The sequence below is a fragment of the Apteryx rowi genome, unplaced genomic scaffold, assembly GCF_003343035.1.
Source record: "Apteryx rowi isolate R43461 unplaced genomic scaffold, aptRow1 scaffold_315, whole genome shotgun sequence".
In the NCBI taxonomy this organism is placed as follows: Eukaryota; Metazoa; Chordata; class Aves; order Apterygiformes; family Apterygidae; genus Apteryx; species Apteryx rowi.
The window spans coordinates 480,863-503,063 of NW_020449586.1; the positions used below are offsets into that span (position 1 = coordinate 480,863).

The 22,201-nt window shown below is 49.6% G+C and overlaps 1 protein-coding gene across 1 annotated transcript in view; it reads left to right on the top strand.

Moving 5' to 3' along the window:
* DYSF (dysferlin) overlaps window positions 1-22,201 on the top strand; it is a 124,622-nt gene that overhangs the window by 67,100 nt on the left and 35,321 nt on the right. The window contains exons 40-46 of the mRNA XM_026070619.1: window positions 5,302-5,364; window positions 13,138-13,149; window positions 14,466-14,564; window positions 15,784-15,912; window positions 17,467-17,622; window positions 19,344-19,435; window positions 21,605-21,775. Coding sequence (XP_025926404.1) covers window positions 5,302-5,364; window positions 13,138-13,149; window positions 14,466-14,564; window positions 15,784-15,912; window positions 17,467-17,622; window positions 19,344-19,435; window positions 21,605-21,775 — 722 coding nt within the window. The remainder of the gene's footprint in view (window positions 1-5,301; window positions 5,365-13,137; window positions 13,150-14,465; window positions 14,565-15,783; window positions 15,913-17,466; window positions 17,623-19,343; window positions 19,436-21,604; window positions 21,776-22,201) is intronic.

The window sequence follows — 22,201 nt, forward strand, 5'->3', positions numbered from 1 at the left end:
GGAGTTGTAGGTGCTGTGTAGAAACACGTACACTAAAAGGACCAAGACGTGGAGGTACTGGTTGACTTTGAACCGGCCGCCGGGTTTCGGATGCAATTAGCAGCAGGCTCATGGGGCTGTAGCGCTGTTCAGGCTCCTGGAAGTGCGAATCCATCCCCGTTGCTGTCTGTGGGTGTTTTCTGTTGAGCTTCCTGTGTTGGATCTTCTCGTTTACACCAGCACGGGAGGAGCCGAAGGTATGGACCTGCCTCGGTGCTGCAGTTGTGCTTGGCTCCTCCGTTGTGGCGACCCTCTGAGTGGCTGGTGAAATTGTGAACAAAAATGAATCCCCTTCTCAGGTGTGGTTGTAGTTTCCAACGCATTGCTTTCAATGATCTTACCCCAACGTGGCTTCTGCTCTTTTTTTTTTTTTTTTTTTGTATAAATAAGCATAATATCCCAGCGCTGTGGCAGAGACTGCGAGCCCTTCTGATGGCAGGGACTGGGACGTGCGTGGTCTGCATGATCCTCTTGCAGTGTAAGGTGGATCCCCGCCGCTCTCCCTGGTCCCTGAAGCTTTGCTGAGCATCGTTTTGGGTCTTCACATAGTGAAGTGCTCAGCGTAGCAGAGGCAAGGTGATGCTGGATGCCTGTAGGACTTAGAAAACCTGAATGTCTTTGAGCCTCAGTCTTCTCCATGGCTCAGTGGGGACAGAGAAGCTGGTGTCCTGCCAAGTTGGACATGCTGTTCTCATAGACTTGCCGGAAAAGGCCAGAGCATCAAAGGGAAACAACCATTTCTCTCCCAGGGAGGAGAGGAGGTCTGGGACTCTTACYGGGGAGGTCAACCTTGGGAGACTTCCTGAGCCAACGAGGCCTAAGGAGACCCGGCGCTTGGACCAGCGGTTCCTAAAGGATGGTGATTTCCCCACAGCTTGCCATAACCAAGGATGGCCTGAACACACCTCTCCCCAGATTCACACGCTTTGGGCTGAGAGCGTTGCAGCCCAGAAGTGACCATTGCAGGGCTCTGCATGGCCAGGCCCTCACCGGAGGGGGGGGTTTCCTACCCATCTGGAGACAGAAGGGGCATTTTTGGAAGATGACGCTCAGCAAGTGGAGCTCCCGTCAGGGAACAGAGAGTTGTTGGCAGCCGGATCCTCAGCGTTTCTCTGCTGGTGTTGAAAAGAAGCGGAGAGGGGGTGCTTGTTTCTCAGTGGAGGTGAGGACGTGTCACCGCTGTGGAGCAAGGAGAGACGTCCTGGGGTCGGGTTCAGCTGCCTCTTCCTGCAGCTCTGCTTCCTCTCCGTGTTGCCGGAGTTGTGGGCAGCACGCGGCCGGTGTCGGCTTTGTGAGAGCTGCTACTCCGAGAGATGCCCGTGGGCCAGGTTTTATCCAGCCCTTCCTGAGTTTAACCTTGTTGATCCCGGACACCTTCTCTGTCTTGACACGTGCTCCCTTAGACAGGCGTGCGCCGTGGAAAAAGCTGCAGCGTGGGCTGATGCTTGATTTCCAGGAGGTGCTCGCTGGCGTGTGCTGACGAATATCACCCCTTCCTTGGCGAGCCATGAAGCCGTCCGTGCGTTCGGACGGGTGCGGGTGTTCAGGAGGCTCCCGCGCCGCTTCGCTCTCCCTGCTGTGGAAACGCAGAGGTTGTCAGTGCTCTGCGTGACTGTGRCTTTCACAGAACTCGCATGGGCGTATTAGCCTTGATCGTTTTGTTCGGAAATGTGCTCAAACTGGCCTTTGAGGACAACAGTTATTAATGGTAGCGCATGCACGTTCATACAGATATACYCATGTATATGCACATACGTGTGCATACACACAGCTATAGAGCATGTCCCCATAAGCCTTTTTACTTCTGGAAACCTCTTTGGATAACCTAAAAAATTCTTCCTTCCCTTGCTTGCCCTCACAAACCCGTGGAAATTAAAACTCTAATGGGAGAGACCCCCGGCACTTGTTTTGCGTTAGCTCCCCAGGCTCAGACCTGGCAGGAGCAGAGGAGGAGCCTTCAACAGCTTTGCAGTAAGTGCTTTATTCCCYGAGACAGTTTTAAGCCTATTGAAAGCATCTGCAAACTCGGTCAAAATTGGGGAACAGTTTAAACTGGAAATGAAATGAAGGGAAGGGGCAAGGGAAGCCGGAAAGCCAAAACGTTCTGCTTTAGCGTTTTCAAAGTGAAAGACTTCGACGTTTACTTTCTGAAACAAACATTTCAGAAGCAAAACACCCTGCAAAGAATTGAGTTATTCAGTTCGACCTCATATTACTTCTTCTCTGTTTGTTTGTTTGTCTTTCYGTTTTTTTCCCCTTTGTTTGGGGAGGGGAGGAGGAGGGAGCTGGTTCCTGGAAAGCCAGACCAGAATTCCCACCATCTCCCTCCCTCACCTCCAAATTTTGGCCCCCCCTTGTTGCTCCTCCCGTGTCCCGCCACCCAGTATCGGACGCAGGCGAGGGTGACCCACGTGCCAGCAGGACCTGGGCTCTCTCGTTGGGTGGCCTGACACCTTTACAGCCCTCGGGTACCTCCGTTCCCGTTCTGCTCCGGCCGGGAGCTGCCTGCAAGGGCCAGGTTTTGCGGGTGAAGGGAGCGATGTGGCATCTCCCGAGCTGCRCAGGGTGTCCCCGTCGCTGCTTGCTGGGCGATGGGCTCGTTCCTGGCCCGGGGTCTGCCCCGTACCCGCGACTGCCGGCTCCACCGCACGCTTGGCCAGCGGTGACCTTGGAAGCGGGAGCCGGGGCTGCTCCTCCCCGTGCATGGGTGTGTTTGGCTGTGCGACTCCCAAGGCCTTCCCCCCGCCTTGCCAAGCCTGGCGTCGGTCCCTCCTGTGCTGGACAACTGGAACAAAGGAGCACTTTGTTGTCCTCATCTGAAAGGGAGAAAACAAACAAACGCAAAACCCCTCTGCTCTGAGGTTGCCGAGCGTGTTGTCCACCTCATCCAAGCAAAGTGGGAAGTTCAGGCCGAGGTCTGTTTAGAGCAAGTCTGTGTGCACATGAACTGGAAACATCATGTTACTGAATAAGAAGAAAAGAAGCACCTAAAACTCATAGAAAAGAAATTTTTCTGTATAAAAGCGCTCTGACACTCTTACAGGTCTCCTGGGCTACGCCTTTCTAGTTAACTCCTCTGGGAGATGCACGCAGAGGAAGGTTTCACAAGGGCTAAGCCTGCACGACTGGCTGTCGTATTTTCTGGATGAGCTTGATGTGGACGAGCCCATAGTCCTACCTGCCCGGCACCCAGAACTGCTTCTTGTTCTCAGTGGTCTTTTCCGAGTCCTCAAAATCAGAGGAAATAGAACAGGCAGGGCAATCACAAGATCCATCTGCGGTCCCCAGGGAGCAGCAGATACATATTTCTGCTGCTCGTTGATAAAATAGTCACATATGAGTCATCTAACGTACTAGTCACAAGCCACCGAAAGTCACATTGGCACCTGAGTGGTAACTGAGCCCTGGGAAATCTTTCTCCCGTGAAGCAGTTGTAAATGTGATGTTTTCTGCTTGATGAAAGCTCTGCTGCATTTCCAGTTTGATGGGAAGGTGCCTCTTGGCTCTGCTGGTAGAGCTGATGGGCAGCAGACCAGGAGGCACTCAGCAAAAGGAGGATATGCAATAAACATCCAAACTGTTGGGAAACAGGTCAAAAACAGTACCCAGTTCCAAAGCTGCCTCTTACTGCCTTGGCAGCTGCTCAGTATAGAACCTCTAGGATGGGTCTTGAATGGCCTCAAATGCTCTGAAGACTGGATTTGACCCAGCTTTTGGGTCTCTCAAAGTCACACAAACAGCAAGGTCAGCTGTTCGGAGTTGTGTTAGTGTCAGCCGGTTAATGTGGCCAGCAAAGGGCCGTGCTCGACCCAGGCTGCTCTTCTGTCCAGCAGCGGGGCTGCTGCTCGCCATGTGCTGCGGTGGGCTCTGGTCCGGTGCTGAGTCTGGAGATGCGCTTGAGCCTGGGAGCATGGGGAGGGGAGTCTGTCAGGGCTGGGTTGATGTTCAAAGCCAGCTATTTTCTTGTGGGAACTTCTCCATTCTCTCCTTTCTGCATCTTGAAGGAAACGTGCCGTTTAGCCCGTTCCGCTCGTATGAGATACGAGCTGAGTTGCAGCTTGCTGCCCAGGGTGGAAGGAAGGTGATGGCAGCTCCTGGTTTGCCAAGGACAGGCTGCACTTGTGCTCAGTGCTTTGTTTGTAGCAGACCTTCATCCTGAATTTCCTAATCCCTTTATGTTAAAAACACCCTGGGTTAGATCCCTCCTTGGCTTCTGCAATGAACTTGGCTTGCTGCATTTTCAGGCCCTTGGTGTTCACAGGCCGAGATGTTGCATTGGGAAATATTAACGGCGTGCTTAGCCTTGTCTGATGGCTCCTCCATGATATGGAATTTCCTAGTTTCTAGCTGTAGGACTCCCAATAATTCACCCACCTGGCTTGTAGGTGGTTTCAGCACAGATAAAGTCCATGGAGATTGGGGGACCCCCAATGACCACCGTGCTGTTCGAGCATGACGTTACAGATCATGCAGTGTGGTCAGTGCTAACTTGCAAGTCAACCAGTTGTCCAGTTGGAGGATGTTTGTGTTCAACGCCCTGTAAGCTGGATGCCAATAAGGACCCCTGGGTCTTCAGCCGAGCCAACCCTCTAATTTGAAAATTGCTTAAAATCCTGCCAGAGAGAGCAATCCGGGCTGGGCTCAGATGCATGCTGAGGTCCTGGAGATGGTAACCACCGCCTGCCAAGGTGGACATGTGCTGCTGTGGTGGTGCTGGGTAGGGTGGGCTATTACTATTTGAGCCCATGGGCATACCCACACCAACTGAGGGCGTAACTGGACTTTTTTTGCCTCCCAGCCAAGGGCAGGTCAAGGTTACGGTTGCAGGGACACGGCTGAGGGAGTGACAGGGTTAGATTTTGATCATATGCCTGAACGCTGTGTCTCTCAAGCTGTTGATTCACTGTCAACTTAGGGCTAAATTCACTTTAAAAAAAGGTGAAGAAAAGGGGAGAAAAGAAAAAAAAGGAAACATCAGTTTTCTTTAAGCTTTGATCTTCCTGAATATATTTAAGAAAAAACTAAAAGAACAGTCAAAACCAGTCCCATTTTTATGAACATTAATGAGAACTGTAGCCCAAACCCTGCTCTTGTGCTATGAGTGCCTTGTCCAGGGAGACTTCGACCTTATAATCCGGGGGGAGGGGGAAGGCTGCACTGATTGGGTTCATTCGTTTTATTTCTCCTAAAATGTGCTTTTGCAGATGTGTGTTAAACATTGTTTCTCTAACCCCCTTGGTAACCAGTCATTTTAATTTGTAGCTTGCAGAGGGCATGACCAGCTCACCATTAATTAACATACCAGCTTCTCGGTCCCAGTTACATGTATGTATTGCTTCATTTCTAACTTACTTGTGTGATTGTTTTTTTGTTTTTTTTAATGAATGGTATACATATGTGTATATATATTTACAAATCTGCAGAAACTGAAGCATTTCTTTTTGTAAAAACTCCCTTTGCTGTCCCAGCTAAATGGCARTTCCACGTTGCTGCAGGTGCCTGTGTAGTTCAGCAGTCGTTTTCCTCCACGTCAAAGCAAATGAGGTGGGATCCAGGAGCTTGCTCTCTCTCAGCCTGGCGGAGCGGTGGTAGTTGCGTACGTGCCCAAGGTCTCATGGCTTCTTAGCAGCCTCTGGCCTCTCTATAGGTTGYGTTCAGCTGTTGACATTGAAGGGAGATGGATTTGATCCCGGGCACGGTGCTGAATGACTGTGAAGCAGAGCCCTTGTGGTTATTCTTAATGTTCCTTAGACCTTATTTATGCAGTTCAGCTGTCAGAGAAACAGAGCACGCTTTCTCGCTGTTCGCAGGACTAAAACACAAAGCAGCTGTGCCAGGAAGCAGCTCGGCTAAGGCGCAGGGGTAGTATCAGCACGGGTGGGTTATGAGCTGGCCCTGAGCGAGGCCAGGCTGGGAAGGAGGAGATGCCTTGCAGCAATTAGATGAGATTGAGGAACCGCTCCTCAATGTCAGGAGCCAGGGGTGAAGTGTCCAGCTCACTCYGGCAGGACCCTGATTGCTCGGTGGCAATGGTGTGTCCTGGGTGGCCGTGGTGGCATGKTTGGGGAAGTGACAGATGTCTGTGCTCCCCTTGTCCAGAGGCTGAACCTCCTGACAAGCCCCTGGCACCACCCTTGGTCTGARTTGCCCTTAGGAGGTGCTGACCGGCCACGCGGAGGAGGGTGTTGCTCTGAGGAAGGCTTGGGGTCATAGGGTTTTTGGGGATGGGGGAGTCCCACAGGGCCTGTAGAGGTACCCGGGCAGTGACAGGTCACTCCTTGCAAAGCGTCTCTTGCTCTCTTCTTGCRTTTTTTACAAGAAAATCAGCTGCTTGGGACGTTCCCTGCTTTTGTGAGACAGGTAGTAAAGTTGCACTCCTTTCTTAAGGCTTCAGAGGAGCAATTCTTCTACAAGTCCCAAATTCAGCCCTAGCAGAGATGCAAACCTGACTCTTGATGCTGACCCATGAATTACAGGACATGGGGAGTTCCTGCCAAAATCGGTGCACACTCCTCCCGCGTGTTTCAAGCCAGAATTAACTGTGTCGCTTCCCACTTCCTCACTGGGATAAACACGGCGACTCCTTCCCGTCAGCYAAACCCTGAGCTGTGCCCGCGTGTTTCCGTCCTGGCGCATGAAACGGCTGCAAGTCAATCCCTCACCTTGGGAGGAAGGTCAGCTTGGAGGCGTTATTTATACTTATACAAAAGGGAATAGACTCCCTGTTGCATCTGACAGTGCAGGATCGAAGGAAAGCTGGGAAGAGCTTTCGCTCGCTGAAAAGAGTGAGTTAAAAATTGAGTAAGCAGAGCAAGTGGAGTTAAGAGGAAGGGTTGTAGCTTCTCATGGCAGTGGTAGCTTTTTGTATGCAGAAGCCACTGCGTGGTGTCTTTCTGGACAAAGAGGAACGCTTAGCTCCCAGCCTGGCTCTCCATAGATGTGGACTTTGTTGGCCCAAGGCACTTCTCTTTAGTAGCCCTGTTTCTCCTCTGCACCCACTGAAGTGGCTTCCTTGGTTGTGCAGAGAAGACAGATGGATGGCTGAGCTGAGCTGAGCTGCAGAGTGTGGAAACAAAAGGTCCATAAATAGCCTCCCGCCTCTGTTCATCAGCATTTTTAATTTACGTGAATATGTTTTTGTTTTAGTTCAAATAAAATTTTGCAAAGGAAAAAAAAAAAAAGGCTGCAAGCCATTAATTTAAAATAAAAGCAACAGAATATTAGGCAGTAATAACCCCATTCTCCTGGTCTGCACCAGGACCCTACAAGAATGTGATTAAATATAATAAACCTCACGTTCTAAAGAGCTGCTGACGCCTCCTGGGGGAAACCATTCTGTTTTGGAAACCGCATCACCGAGCCGGCCCATGTATGTGCTCCTTCCTGTCTCCTTGTTCTTTATTGCTAGGGATCTTCGCACGAAAGCAGGATCTTTTGTTGCTGTGGAATGAGGCATAGGGACTGCAGCTGGTTAAATATTAGGAAAAAAACTTCTACAGCCAAAAATTCAGCCCAGTGTTGAGTGCGTGAGGGAGTTTCTGAACTCTGTCGAGTCCTGCCTCCTCACCGGGGCTTTCATGGCTCGAAGTAGCGGGAGGAGGGGGAACGCGACAGAAATTCGTGGACTTGCCCTTCATGGAGGGTCAAGCCTTAACATCAGTCTACCTGTCTCCTTGGTGTAGTCCACGTGATTTTTCTGTGTTTTTTCATCTCAAGTGTTTTGCCTATCTGCCTCCCCAGCAGCATGGCCTCAGCATGCTGAAAAACTTTTGAAAAACCCCAATTCCCAAAATGGCCATGGAAACTTCAACAGCTTTGCCAGCTGGACCATGAGACTCACCAGGGAGAGGTGATTGCCCTGGTGTCTGCTCTCTGTGACAGTGATCCCTGCACCTATGGGGTCCGTGTGTAAATAGGGCTATAGGTGAAGAAGAGGCAGTGGGATGGACGCTCCATTTCAGAGTTGCTAGAGCTGGTGGTTCATGCTCTGCCTGGAGCCTGCATGAATCCAAGCACTTACATTTGCAGTTTTTTATGACGTAGCTTAATTCCAGTTTCGTTTCCTTGGAGGTAGCCTCATGCACGGGATTTTTGCGAGCTGTTATTACAGAGAGCTCGAGGCAGTTCTGGTAGTGGCTTGAGCATCCCTCTAGCCCTCTTCCTTTGTGTGTGTTTCCTGTGCTGGCCTCATAATTGCACGTGCTCTAGCTTTCCCCCTCATGAAGAAACCCACCCTTGATCCTCTTGCTTTTCCCACATCCACCCCATCTCCTGCTGATGTGGTGCTCTCGCAGCACCTTAACCCTACTGCCTCTGGAACTCCCTTCCAAGTTCAAGCCAAACCCTCTGTGATCTGGTCTTTCTTCACCTTCTTCTGAAACAGCTGTTGCCAGAGTCTACCTAGACAAAGTTAAGAGCCTGCCCTTCATCCCTCTCTTGTCCCTCCTGAAAATCTCGGGCGTAAGCAAAAGGAGGTGCTTTTGCAATGCCAGTGTCACACAGACCTGCCTCTGTGCTCCAGATCTGTCCCCTTCCCTCTGCACTGAGATCTTGGCTCAGTCCCAGGAGTCTCCCTATGGAGTTCAAGTGGTTAAATCATGTCCAAAGGGTGAAAGGGAGCTCCATGACTTCTCAAAATTTCAAAACCAGCCCTTTCACGAGCCATTCTGCCCCTTCATGCCTGGGAGGAGCAGTCTGTAAATACCCACAAAATCTCCTCATTATTGTCTTTCAAATCTCTTTTTCAAACCATCTCAAGAAACGGCCAGAATAGCCCCTGAGAGGCTGCCAAGACCGTGCCCTGCACCCAGGCCCCATCAGCTCCATCCGCGGGTGCCTGGTGGCTGCTCAATGCTCTCCAAGGACGGAGGTGGCATCTCCCCCTTTGGCTGTGCTGTTAAGCCTGCCGGGTGCCTGCTGGAGCAAATCTGGTGGTGCTGTGGTCTGGTGTCACCTCTCCGTAGCACAGTGGGGAGCCCATAGATGTTGTCCACCAAGCTGAGGGACAGTGCACCCCATGCAGAAATCAATGCAGAAATCAAAATCAGTCAGTTGAATGGCGACTAAAGCTAAAGCAGATGTAGACATCACCTGAGCTGGTCGCTTTGGGATCCCTTTAATAGATACCTCTAAAGCTCTGTGCCTTTGGCCTGGTTTTGGTATTTGCTTTCAGAGCAGTATTTAAATAGAAACTGTTTGGGGCATTTTCCCATTCTTCTCTTTTTCTACAGAGCATAGCACAGAGGGAACTGAATCCTTACAGGGATGCTGGTGCGCCAGGATAATAGTAGTAATAAACAGGAGTATTAGTGAATCATTGTGAAGATTGTTAAGGACAAGGGGAAAATGCAGAAATGCTATTTATTTTTGGAAGAATCGCTTCAAAATGTCAACAAATATAGCTGTGAATTACCAGAAAGTTGATTGTGCAAGCAAATAATAAGCACAGTGTATGCAGGGAGGATAAATTGCATTTTTCATGAAAGCAGAGGTTCAGGTCTTCCTTCAAGCCTGAATGTGGCCCTCTTTGGAGGCAGTATCCGGGTGGGTGAAGCCCTGACGGTCATTCGGCAGGTTTCTGCCGCTGGCTTTTTGCATGACTTCAGTCAAATCCTTCAAGTTGTCTTGGGCCTCAGTTGCCCATTTGCACTGTTGAGCTGTTTCCATTTGAAAGGTATTAATACGTTGTCAATGCTAATGGGCCTCAAAAACATTTCTTTGCAAATATTCACATTCTTATTAATAATAATAATAATTATTGTTATTACTAGCACTTCAGTGGCATCCAGAAACCTTCATTTTGATCAAGCCTTCACTGTGCAAAGGGCTGGGGGGACCATGAACCGGTTTCTGCCCCAGCCAGCTGCCCACTGTGCATCTTGAGCTGTCCCAGGCCAGGTCACCTGGGGACTCCTGCTCCTGGAGGCATTACCTCTGCAATTCAGCTATTCAGGGGAAATAGCTGCAGTTTTGGCCCATTTTTAATGCCAACCCTTCACATGCCTGAGACGCTACTCACTGCAGTGCAAAACGCCTGTTTGCCACCAAGGGTCTTCGAAGGCTGGAGCAGTAGCTGGAGCCGAGTGACCCGTGAACGTCCCCCAGYGGGAGAGGTGCCGTCCTCGCAGGGAGCCCTTGGGCACCACGGAGCTGTGAAAAAGCAGTGAGGATCCCCYGTTCTCCCACGCGAAGCGGCATAAGGTGCTTTCTAACCAGTTATTCTTACCACTATTTTGGCTCACGATGCCTCGATTGTAAGAAATACAAATAACCCATCAAATGACAACTTAGCGAAGCTAACGCACGCCAAAAAAATAAGTCAAAATCTGTAAACTATTTGGAATAATTGGTTATTTGCTGTGTTTGCTAGTTCCAAATCAGAGCACATATTTTACGGCTTATCCTGTTACTGTTAGTTGGAAGAGCTGGTGGTGTTGAATATCTCCTGCTGAAAACGATAGCCAATAACCCCCTCTGCAACCAAGTGCAGTCTCGCTCCTGCCCCCGGAGCGTTGCTACAGTCTTTTTTTTCCCCCTTTTTTTTGTACGTGCTCGGGTGACAGCTGCCGGCACGGCCGCAGGCACTGGCTGGAAGCCGTTCCAGACCAATTTGTATGGCGAGCTGGCTCTCTGCAGGCTGGGCCTCATGGCGAAGGTGTCCCGAAATAAAAGCTGGAGCACCGAGGAAGAGTGGTGGCCCAACAGGGAGATAGGGAGGTGCTGCGGCTGTGTGCAGGTGATGGTCTTGCTTTTTTTTTTTAAAAAAAAACCATGGAGCCTCTGGCCAGGCTGATTCTGTTGGAGGAAAATAGGTCCTGGCCTCACCTGGCCTCACCTGGCCACAAACATTTGCATTTTTTGGATTAGGATAGGATGGAAAAAAACCCCTGAAAACAAACAGTTTGGGCCACATTTGAGCAAAATTCACAGGGGGTGAAAAGAAAAAGGTGATGCAGCAAGCAGTTGATAATTTCTCTATAAACCTCTGGCAGTGCATGCCTTGAGGGTTAACTGAAGGATAGGGCAAGGGATCCTGCAAGCTCCTTGTGTGGACGCAGGCGATTTCTCTGCTCCTCCCTCCAGCGTTGCCTTCTGCAGGGCATGGTGCTGCTCAGAGCTGCTGCAGGTCTCCAGGGATGGTTTGTGAGGTGGCGGAATGACTCTTTTCCAGGGCTGGAGGAAGTAGGGTAAAGGACCAGGTTGTCCCAGGGTTGATGGACCAGGTCGCTCTTGGGAAGAGGCTGGAGTTCAAGGAACACAGGAGTTTGTTAGTGCAAAAAAGGCTTCCCCCTGCTTCCCAGGGCTGGCAAGTGCAAGGCCCCGAGTCAGTTTGTGACCGCTCTGTCCTGATGTCTAGGGCAGAGCTTGAAGGAAAGTTGGATTTTTCGTGCCTCCCAAGSACATCCGCAACTGCTCTTCCCGGCTCAGGTGCCTGGTCCTGGGCTGAGTTTGCAGCAGAGAGGTTGGCACAGCACCCCATGTATGTTCCCTGTGCGGGAATAGCCTGCACCTTGCTTCGGTGGTGGGTGACGGGTGAGCGTCACCGCAGCTGAGACGCAGGGGTGTTCATCTCCCGCAAGGGAGCAGGAACAAGCAGCTGGGGAGCTGCACCTTAAAACGTCCAGGCTGTTTCTGCAGGCATCTGCTCATCCCGGCAGCAGAGCTGTCTCCCAGCAGGAAATCTGCCTCCCAGATGTTCGGCTGGGTACGTTTGAGACAGAGGCGGTGGCTTAGGCTCTTTGGAGGCAATATTTATTAGTGCTGTAATTATCTATATCSAAACAGGGAAGAGGGTGTCATCCTTAGAAGAGCAATCCTAAGTATTAAGACTTCAGCTGTCTCATGCTGGCTCTGCTCCAGGCTTTGCTCTCTGGCTGTTAACCTGTCTGTGCCTCAGTTTCCTCACCTGCGAGATGAGGATAACGACTGAATCCGAGCAGGAGCCGATATGGCCATTACGTGGCAGCTTCTCAGGTTTCTACAGCTCCTTTTGTTCCAGACTGAAATGACCTTTCCAACGTATTTTGTGAAAACTGGGTTGCGCTGAACAACCCCAAACTCCTGATGTTTCCATATGGGAATGCATCCGGTGGGCTGGGCTTSCAGTCGCAGGGAAGCCAGGGCTCTGCGTCAGCCTCCCTGACAAAAATGAGGTCACGACTGGTGCGTTCTCACCCTGGATGGAACAAGATGAGACTGGAAACATCCCGACAGGCATCAGGATGACACAGGTCTGCGTTTGGGGGCTGGGGGAGCGCAGCGTTTCGGTACCCTCRGCGGCTCGGTAACAGGGATGGATAGCCCAGGACGTCCCCCTGGGTGAAATGCCTTCATGAAGATTAGCCACAGCTTAAATCTTGCGTAGCGTCTGGAGGGGGTAAGCTGCGGATGTGTCCAAGCCGTAATCCCCAAAGCATTTCAAGAGGAAAGATGCAGCATGTTGGTGAAATTCTGGTTTTAAAGCCGTTGTTTGAATCTGAGCTTCCTTATTTTTAGAAAAACCTGTCCCTTTGGCTGTAGGAGAAGCCTGTCTTCAGGGACGTCCTTAGGAAAGAAAAGGCTGGAAGTGACTTTCCTGCTGTCCCCTTTCCTGGGATGTCCCAGAGGCGCTGTGGGGAGGCTTCAGTGACGTGGTCATGTTGGGTTGCCTCTAGGCAAGAGGCATGGACAGACCTGTTGCCTGGGCCACCCTGGGCGAAGGGTCCCCAGCAGACAGGTGATGGTGTCCCCGGGCTTGAAAGGTCTTGAATTTATCCCAGTGCTGAACGGGAAAGTGTCTGAAATGCTGAGTCCGGMCCCCGGGGCGCAGGACCCGGCACCCTGCTCTGAGGAGCTGCACCACTTCCAAGATGAAACGCTGGAAGTGCTTTTGGCTCTCGCCTGACTCCTAAATGAAATCCCTGAATCCAGTCGCTCGCGTAGCRGAGCCATTGCTTTCACTGGCTTTTCTATTTGCAGGCAGATGGATTAATATCCTTCGCTATTAACATTCCAGCTGCTTCCCTTGCCTCATTTTTTTTCCTTTTTTTTTTTTTTTTTTGTAACATCAGTAGAAATCAGCAAAAATATCTAACCAAATTCTTTGTCTTGGGGCTGCAGAAGATACCATGGGTAAGTCGTCAGATTAGTATAAGTGCTTTCTTTGTAACTCAGTACCTGTGGAATGTCATAATAAAGCCATGATGGTTAGAGTGTAGCTTTTTAAACAATAAAACAGGGGAAGCGATGAAAGGCAAAATTTTTTTTCAAAAAAAGGGAGGCAGCAGAGGCCTCAAAGTTAATTTATGTAATATTTCTATTAAAAACAATGTCTATTCAAGACAGCAATTTAAAGCCTGCACCGTTGGCTTAAAATATAAGTCCAATAAACCTCTATTATGATTCCTCCATTAGGTCAGTGTGATGGAATTTTGTGGACTTCTAAAATAAGACATCATTATTTTTCAGGAATGTTTCATGAATCACAGTCAAAGCCCCTTCATCTTTGCTTGTATAAATTTCAGAAATTGTGCTCTTATAAAGTCTATGCATTTTCTGAAGCCGGCAGCCGGCTTTCTTCTTGGAACAGCATCCTCAGAGCTGAACAGCTTGCATAACAGATGAGGCAAATGCTCTGCAATGGCATCGTGGCCGTGGGCTGCACCATTGCGACGCCAAGGCTGTACGAGACTTGCCTGTTTCTTCTTATAGTATCAGTAAGAAAAGAGTTATGTTCTTCCTGAGAGGGGTGCAGCACCTGGCGACCAGGGTTTTTTTAGTGGAAGTAGCGTTTGTCCATTTACTTGTCTCACCTGAGTGGGTGGGGAGGTTGGATGGTGTAGGGACACGAAAGAGAAAGACAACCTCTGTCCCAGAAACCTTCCAGGCAAAGCCCAAAGCAGGGTTTTAAGTTTAAGAGCAGCCCTCAGGTGATCCCATAATGTCAAGCTGCCCAGAGCATGTTAGCATGAGAGTTATTTCATCTCTTCTACTGTGTGGTCTTGCATTGAGGTCCTGAGCACGCCCCACCACCCAAACTGGCCAAAATCTGCTGCGCGCATAAAAATGCTGCCAGTTGTTTCTTGTGAGCTCTACCTGACTCTCCTATGGAGAATCAGCCTCACTGATGATGGGTCTAGGTCCAGAACACCTTACTGGTATTGGGACAGCCTTGCTGTGGCTGAAGCACATGGATTTGGGCTGGAATCATCCCAAAAGCACCTTTCCTCTTTAAACTAGGGAGCAAGGAGCTGCAGGTTGGATTCACGATAGCTTCATCACCTCTGCAGGACAGAGACCCACTGACACTAGGCTGAGCAGTGGGTCAGTGCCATGTGCTCTGTGCTCAAGGCAAAACTTCACCTCTGGCAATTATGGGAGATGCTGCTGTTATTGATCATTGTGATTGACTAGCAGAGATGTCTCATTTTTGTATCTCTTGCCTTCAGGAGGAAGAATTCATTGACTGGTGGAGCAAATTCTATGCTTCCACGGGAGAGAGGGAAAAATGTGGCTGCTATTTAGAGAAGGGCTTTGACACGCTGAAGGTAAGTGACGTTGGCTGGTCTCTGGCTTCTTGAACCCTGACTCTCCTTGATGTTTTTCCATGAGCTCTGATGGGAGCAGAACCGGGACTCCAACAGGATTTCTCCAGAGCAGGAGGGTAAAGATGTAGATGAACAGGTCGGAAAAATACAGTCTTTTACAACCAGATATCTGTTACTAGAGAGTCTTGGCCAAAACCTCGGATGTTTCTGTTGGGGTGTGCTGCTGTGATACCCCAAGGAACAGTGGTGCAGGTGGCTTCTGCTGGCCTTGGCCTCGTTGAACAAGTCTCTGCTGCTGATGTACGTGTCCCACAACATAGAACTGCGTCCCTTTGGCCAGAGTGTGTCATGCCTGGAGGACTGGCTTGTAACAAAGAAGGGTACATGGCCCAGGCAGGTTATAATACCCCTAATGCACAACAGCATTCTTCAGTGGGAATACTTTGGGTTTTGAGTGTTTAGGCTTTTTGTCTTCCAGGAAAAAAATTAGATCATTTTCCCCATAGAGGAGGTAATTTTATTAAAAAAAAAAAAAAAACAACTCAAAACACAACTATTTTGAAAACCTAATTTTCTGTTGGAAATACTTTCTGCTAAAATTTTCCACTCTTCAGCATTCAAGAGATTGTCCCTTTCCTAAGTGGCAGAGGAGGTGGGGAACTGTCAACCTGGAAGGTGTTTGGAAATGCCAAAGAAAGCCAGAGATCCCTAAGGGAAGGGGGAGATTAAGGTGCCATTTGATGGGATGTGCCAAGAGTAACATAGGAACCCAAGTAGAAGTCAAGTGGGGAAAACCTAGCCTGGTCGCAAGGAAAACACTCCCAGCAGGAAAGTCTCTTCAGTTGATGAAAAACCCTCTGCGGGGACCTTGGCCTATTTTTGCCTGGTCGGGACATCCATGCCACACAGCCCGGTTTTCTATGGTGCCGTTGGCTCACGGGACAAGGGATCAGCTGGGGTCTGCAGCCCTCTCTGGCGGTCAGGACAGCCCTGGGCTTGCTGAGTTAGATGCTGTTATAGTAGGGTGGTCAAAGGTCTTCTGCTCTTCCTTCTCGTCCTGGCGGGTAACAAGGATGCTAGGTCACATGGCTGTGTCCTTGAGGGTGACGTTTTCTCTGGCCTGGGGAGTTTGGATCAAGGCTTGTGTCAGCAGGGCTCTGCTGGGGTGTGCTGCCAGCGTGCCAGCCCTCCCTTGCAAGCCTGGGCTCTTTCTTCCCAGGTCTACGAGACAGAGCTGGAGAACGTGGAGGACTTCGAGCAGCTCTCTGACTTCTGCCACACCTTCAAGCTGTATCGTGGCCGGACGCAGGACTCGAATGATGATCCCTCTGTTGTGGGGGAGTTCAAGGTACGTTGGCCTCTCTTTCTACCCCCACCACCTTTGCCCATAACCCAGGTTGAGTTAACAGCTAATTGCTGTTGGGTTCCTGGTCAGACCATGTTTGGTTGTATCGCAGAATAAGCTTCTGTTGTGCTAGGTGCTAGACACACCTAAACAGCAGAAAGTGGTATTCATCCCCAAATTATTTCTAGTCTGTGTGAAATAGTTGCCTAGTGCCATGTTGCTGACAGAGGCCAAATACACCCCAAATGCAGCCTCTTCATGCCAGGACAGACGCCCTCGCTATCTGCATGGGGGAACAAGCATGAAATACTGCTAGGAACATGTGCTGCTGGACAGAAGATCTTGCGGACTAGACCTAAGTGGGATGATGACTACAAATTATTTACGGGTAGGACTTCAGCAGGAAATGGGCCATAAAAGTGCACTACTGGACCTGATCTGAACAAGCTGCTGGTGCAGGTCTGCCTGCTTTATTCCCCAGCAGCGAGTGTGTTGCACACTTCAAACCCGATAGAGGCTGCATCGTAATCCTGCAGCAAAAACCCGTCTGCAGTCAACATTGCCTGCAGCTGGCTGGCTCGAACCTGTGGAGCATCTTCTTGCTCTGGGTCGGGGGTGGGAAGCGTGTGTGAGCGCTGCCGGTCTCTCCCAGCGCAGGCTCAGAGCCCTCCCTTTGTGGGTGTCTGTCCAGCACGGAGCAGCAGTGAGTCCTTTGCTCTTGGTAACCCACTTGGGGCAGCCTTTAGCCTGTTTTAACCTGGGAAGAAGGAAGGATTATTTTTTTCTAGCTGGGTTTTTTTGCATTCCTCATCTGACCTGACACCCTCCTCCCCCAAACAATACCCAGAGACTTTGATTCCTGCTACCTCACTGTTTTTGCAAAGGAGGAAATCAGCTTTGGTGAATACAACACTTGCAAATGTGTGCATTTCCTTTCTTCTCCTCCCACCTCTTGCTGTTCAGGAAAGGGATAAACAATATAGACCGCTTGCCRCCCTGCTCCTGGCTCACCTGACGGTCCAGTGCCCTGTAGGACATGGTCTATTCTAGTAGGTAAATGAGGGCCAGGGTTTGGGCTCTGTCCCTGGCTCACAACCATCCAGATGGTTCGGTTGGTGCTAGCCCGCTGGCATGGTTTTGGCCCAAGCCAAGTTACGCTCTCCCAGACAAAGCCTAGGCATGGGCTAGGGGATGGCGGGGGGCAAGGACTAGTTCCCAGAGGTGGTTTGGCTGAGGATCCCTGATTTAAAGGGAAGAGAACTAAGGCAGGTGGGTGTGAATTGCACCCTGCAGGAGCAGGGTAAGGGTGCTGGTCTGCTTTATTTGGTGGTACGGATGTTGACATTGTGCCCTGGCCCCTCTGATGACTGCACAAGGTGCTGCTGCCCACCCRCCCCAGCTCACGCATGGTCCAAATTGCTCAGCCTTCTCCCAGCCTCCKCCGTGATGTCGATTTTGCAGGAGTGGAATTGCACTGGGTCGCCTCGAGCGATGGTAGCTTCTCGCCCATCTGCACCTGGGTGCACACCAGCACAGCYGAACCTATGTCATTTACAGGGCTCATTCAAGATTTACCCTCTCCCAGATGACCCCAGAGTCCCGGTCCCACCACGGCAGTTCCACCAGCTCCCGGCCAGGGGACCCCAGGAGTGTCTCGTCAGAGTCTACATCATCCGGGCCTTYGATCTGCAGCCCAAGGACACCAATGGAAAGGTATCCGTCTGGGAAACGCCAGGCAGACCTGAGGGTTGGCTGCAGCAAGGAGTTAGAGGTGGACTCTTTGGGCAGATCAACCCCAATAGATGAGTGTTTGCCTCTTTGGCTTAAAATTTAGGAACATCTGTGACACCAAAAAGGGAAAAAAAATCTACCTCTTCTTTCTCCCTGCACTGCAATGTCTCAGAATCCCAGGGTTTTGCAGTAGGGCTAGCTGAAATAGCTAAATGATTTTCTTTTTGTACGTTGGTGCCAAGGGAAACAAAATCATGTCGTTCACATGACTACTTTTTGCAAAGCTTTACAAATCTCTGGAAGAAAAATTCAGTGCAAAAATAAAATTGTGTCAGTTCAAAAGAAAATGTTTGTTTTGTTTCAGTTTGCAAAAAAAACCTCAGGGAAAAATCCTTCTTAATTCTTTTTGTTCCAGTGAAAAATAAGGGAAAAGTTTGAAAAAAAAACAGGGAAAAATATTTTGTGAACAAAACGAAACTGCTTTTTAATCTGCCCAGATTTTGAAAATGGACTTGGAATGGGTGTTTCCAATTTCTTGGAAATTTCCCATCAGAGACCCTTGAAGATCAAAAATAAGGAGTTGAAAAAATGCTTTTTTACTCTGAAAAGCGAAACAAATCCTACTTTGACCCACTGTCTTTCCTGCTGTGCTGCGATGTCTCCTGCAGCTTGTCACAGTCAGGAGAGACAAAAAGCCTCATGYTCCTGGTCTGCACTCGAGGATGTTCTCAGGTCACGCCGCTGACCTCCCCGAGGTGCCACTTTTCCATCCTTCACTTCTGAAAAAAAAATCTGCAAGTCAAGGAAAACTGATGAGGAACTTGGCCTGGGTGCTTAGCTAGCTAATATCTTTCCCAGAGGGTTTATCAATGTGATCTGGGTAAGACAATGCGTCCCTCTAAGTGCAGGACATGAGCTGGCTGAAATTTTTTCTGTATTTTTTTTTTTTCTTGGGAAAAACACCGACTTGGGTCATTGGAACCACTTTGCAAATTTATGCTGGTTTCACTGAATAGTTTTAGCAATGGGAGAGAAGTTTAAAGACTTAAAAAAAATATATATAAAAATATCTGATATAGTTTTTAGATGCACAGTGAGACTTTATGTTAAAGTAAGCTTCCATTATATTTTAGTTTTAAAGTTGGTGCAGCATCTTAGAAATGAAGGGTTTTGAGCCATATTTTTAAACAAAATAATTTTCATTTGAAATTTTGGTCCCTGCATTTTTAAATCTACTTTTGAGTAGATTTAATACTTAAAACTTTTAACACTTAAAAAATAATAAAACCAAAATAGGTGATTCAGAATGAGTGAATGAGAACATCCTGAGGACTTCAGCTCAATCSCATTCGATCAAGCAATCCACAAGTGGCTCTTTTCATGCTACTGTATTGATTTTCTATCCCAGGGACCTCAGAAGGGTTTGGACTTTTGTCCCACACTGCCAGCTAGTCCTTCAGCCATCCTTGAAAGGGAATTGCAGTGCAAGTAGCCCTCATTAGTTGTCACAGAGATTTGTAGCAAAGAGATAACAATCAGGCTGTCCTATCCGTCTTGAAAAGGAGTGTTAGTCAAGGTTGGTCTAAGATCCTGCTTGCTGGGACAAAAGGTAGCAGAGTTATCTGTTTGCCAACAATATTGCTGTCAGTGCAGCTCTGCAGTGACTCTCTTCTTGCATTTCTTTTTGTTATGTCCGTCTTTAGTGTGATCCCTATGTGAAGATTTCGGTGGGAAAGAAATCCATAAATGACCAAGACAATTACATCCCTTGCACGCTGGAGCCCGTCTTCGGAAAGTAAGTTTTAGTTCAGTCCAAAGTCCAGGAGATCTTTTATGTCAGGTTGAGGGAATAAGGCCGGGCCAGCCCAGAGCTTCCTGTTGCCTTGGTGCGCTCTCAGCTCACGTCTGACTTTGCTGAAGTGAGTCTGGCCTTGGCTTGATCACTGTCCTACCCACCACAGCTTGTGTTCATCTTCTCCCTGGGGCTTTTGAGTTATGGAGTATAGACTGGGTCTGCTCTATGGTCAATGGGGAGTGAGAAAACATCCAGAGGATTGTTTAGATCTGAGGATCTCCCTGTGGAGGCATCTACCAATCCCACTGATGGTAGAGAGAGTCTGGGGCAACTTAGCTCCTCATTTAGGCTCTTCAGTTAAATGTCTAAAAATGGACGTGGCAAATGGAGGCCTGTGGCATGGGACAGCCCCCTGGAAGAGAGCTATCAGTCACCGTGATGTTGGCTGATTGAATTGTTTCTCTCATAGTAGGGCCACAGGCTTGGGATAAAACACAAGGGACGAAGTTGTTTTCAAAAAAGGGTATTTATAAGAGCAAGGGGCCAGGCTGCTGAAATGCACCTTAGGGAGGGAGGGAGAGCAAAACCCGGCGTTTAGCTTCTGCCTGCTGATAGGACTTCAGGCTCCTGGAAAAGTTGGGACCGCTCACGGGCAGCCTGGGTGCAGGAAGGGACCATCTCCCGTGAGTCTGCTTGCTGAGGCAGGTCCTCCTTCGCCAGACCTGGGTCTCAGCCAGAGGCCGTCTAGACAGCGTGCTGCACCTCCCACCCAGTCTTTAAAGCAAGATGTAAAACCGAGGTCCTGGCTGCTGGCGTCTATTAAAACACTCATTTCATGAGCTTTTCCCTGGGCTGCTGGCTGCCTTCCAGCTTTAGCTAATTACATTCTGCTGACCCCAGTTCCTCTTGCGCTCTTAATTGGTGGCATAATCACTCACTTCCCCTCCTTAAAAGCTGCTGCGACGTGGGGTGCTGGCTGTGGAAACGGGCATCGCGTTTCACCCCAGAGGTGCCTGCATTTTAGCAGCAGGTGGAGGGATTCCTAGGTCAGACCTGGGCCATCCTGCTCAACCTATTGCACCACCTTCCACCGGGAGCCTAAAGGATGTCTCTAACATCCATGAGCGTTGACTCTGTGTGGATCATAGTGATTTATTTTGGTAGGATCTTTGTGCTTTGTCTCTTGCTGTCTTTCATTTGAAAAGGAGGAGGAAGAGGAAAGTTTGCTTTATGTTATTTCAGTGTGTGAACTGTGGTGTAATGAGGAGGAGGCAGCACAGAAGAAATGTGCTAGGAATGAGGAGGAGAGGATGAGGAGGCTTTGGGAGTAGGTCTCAGTTCCTGAGGAGCACAGACCACAACCTTGGCCTGGGCAAGCTGGACTCATACTTTGGAGAAGGGGCTAAGGAACAAGATTGCCAGCTGCAGCCTACAGATGAGAGCTGTGGCTCTTTTAAATATTCTGGGCTTGTCTGAGCTTGACTTGAAGTCCTGCGGGGTGGGAGAGGGGAGAGGGCAGAGGACAGGTATGACACGCTCAGGAGAAAACCAGTGTCAGTGAGAGTAGGACCTTCTCATGTGTGCATGTCAAATGACTGGCAGACCATTAGCAGAGCTCCGCAAGTTTCTGCAATGCTCTGTGGACTCACATCACTTTGATCTGGCCCTTTTCTCCCTAAAAGGGCTGTGCTGGGTTGTACTACACGGATTGGAAAACAGTCTGCATTGCTTTGGGGCTTAAAGAGCAGATGGTTTTCCAAAGCTGTCATTTCTTCCCCTTTCTCTCCTCATTGCAGTAATGATCCCTGACTCTCATATGCTGGTCTCCTTCATTGGATATTTTGGAGATGAGTGTCACTTTCATTTAGCAGATGGAGAAACCAAGGCAGGGGCAAAGTTTGCTCAAGAGTGTTTCATGAGATCATCAACTAACCCAGGCAACCCCACCCCCCAGGGCATGCTTGCTTAGAAGCACGTCCACCAGCTTAGCCATTACAACACAGCAAAGACATGCAGTGGTTGTATTGTCCATTGTGGTGCTGGAAGTTTGGGATGATGTGTGAGCTCTGTCTCCTTGGAGGCACTTGGCAGCTTGCAGCAAGGCTGGAGGGCCTGGGGGGACATTGTGAACCTCCATGTCTTTGGTCTGTCTTGGCTCCCGTTGCACAGGATGTTTGAGCTGAGCTGCACTCTGCCCCTGGAGAAGGACTTGAAGATCACGCTGTATGACTATGACCTCCTGTCGAAGGATGAGAAGATTGGCGAGACTGTCATAGACCTGGAGAACCGGTTCTTGTCAAAATACGGGGCACGCTGTGGCCTCCCCCAGACCTACTGTGTGTACGTACCTCTGACAGCTCAGGCAATGGGTTTGGTAGCTCCTGGGGCTGTGCAGTGCAGAGCTGGCCTTGGTGACTGAGCTGATGTCTCAGTCCAGTCCTGACCGTGTGCCTGCTGGTTCAAGGTTGTCCCAGGACATCTGGTACAATGCTGTATTTCACAGCAATGATTTGTCTTGAGAGACAAATTCACTCTGGAGAAGCCCTGGCTTTTAGACCACTTTTCCTGAGCAATGACTCTCCTCCAGCAGCTTGAAATGCTTCAGAGAACAGAAGTCTCCTGGCGAGATCCTGTTACATCCCTAAGTCTTTTAGGGTGTACCATGGTGAGGGCAGACCCTAAATGCAACCAAAGGGTGGTGTGGTTGTCCCATGGGGTTTGCTCAGGGGCACCCTACAAACAGCGGTTGAGCTAGGTGTAGGATGT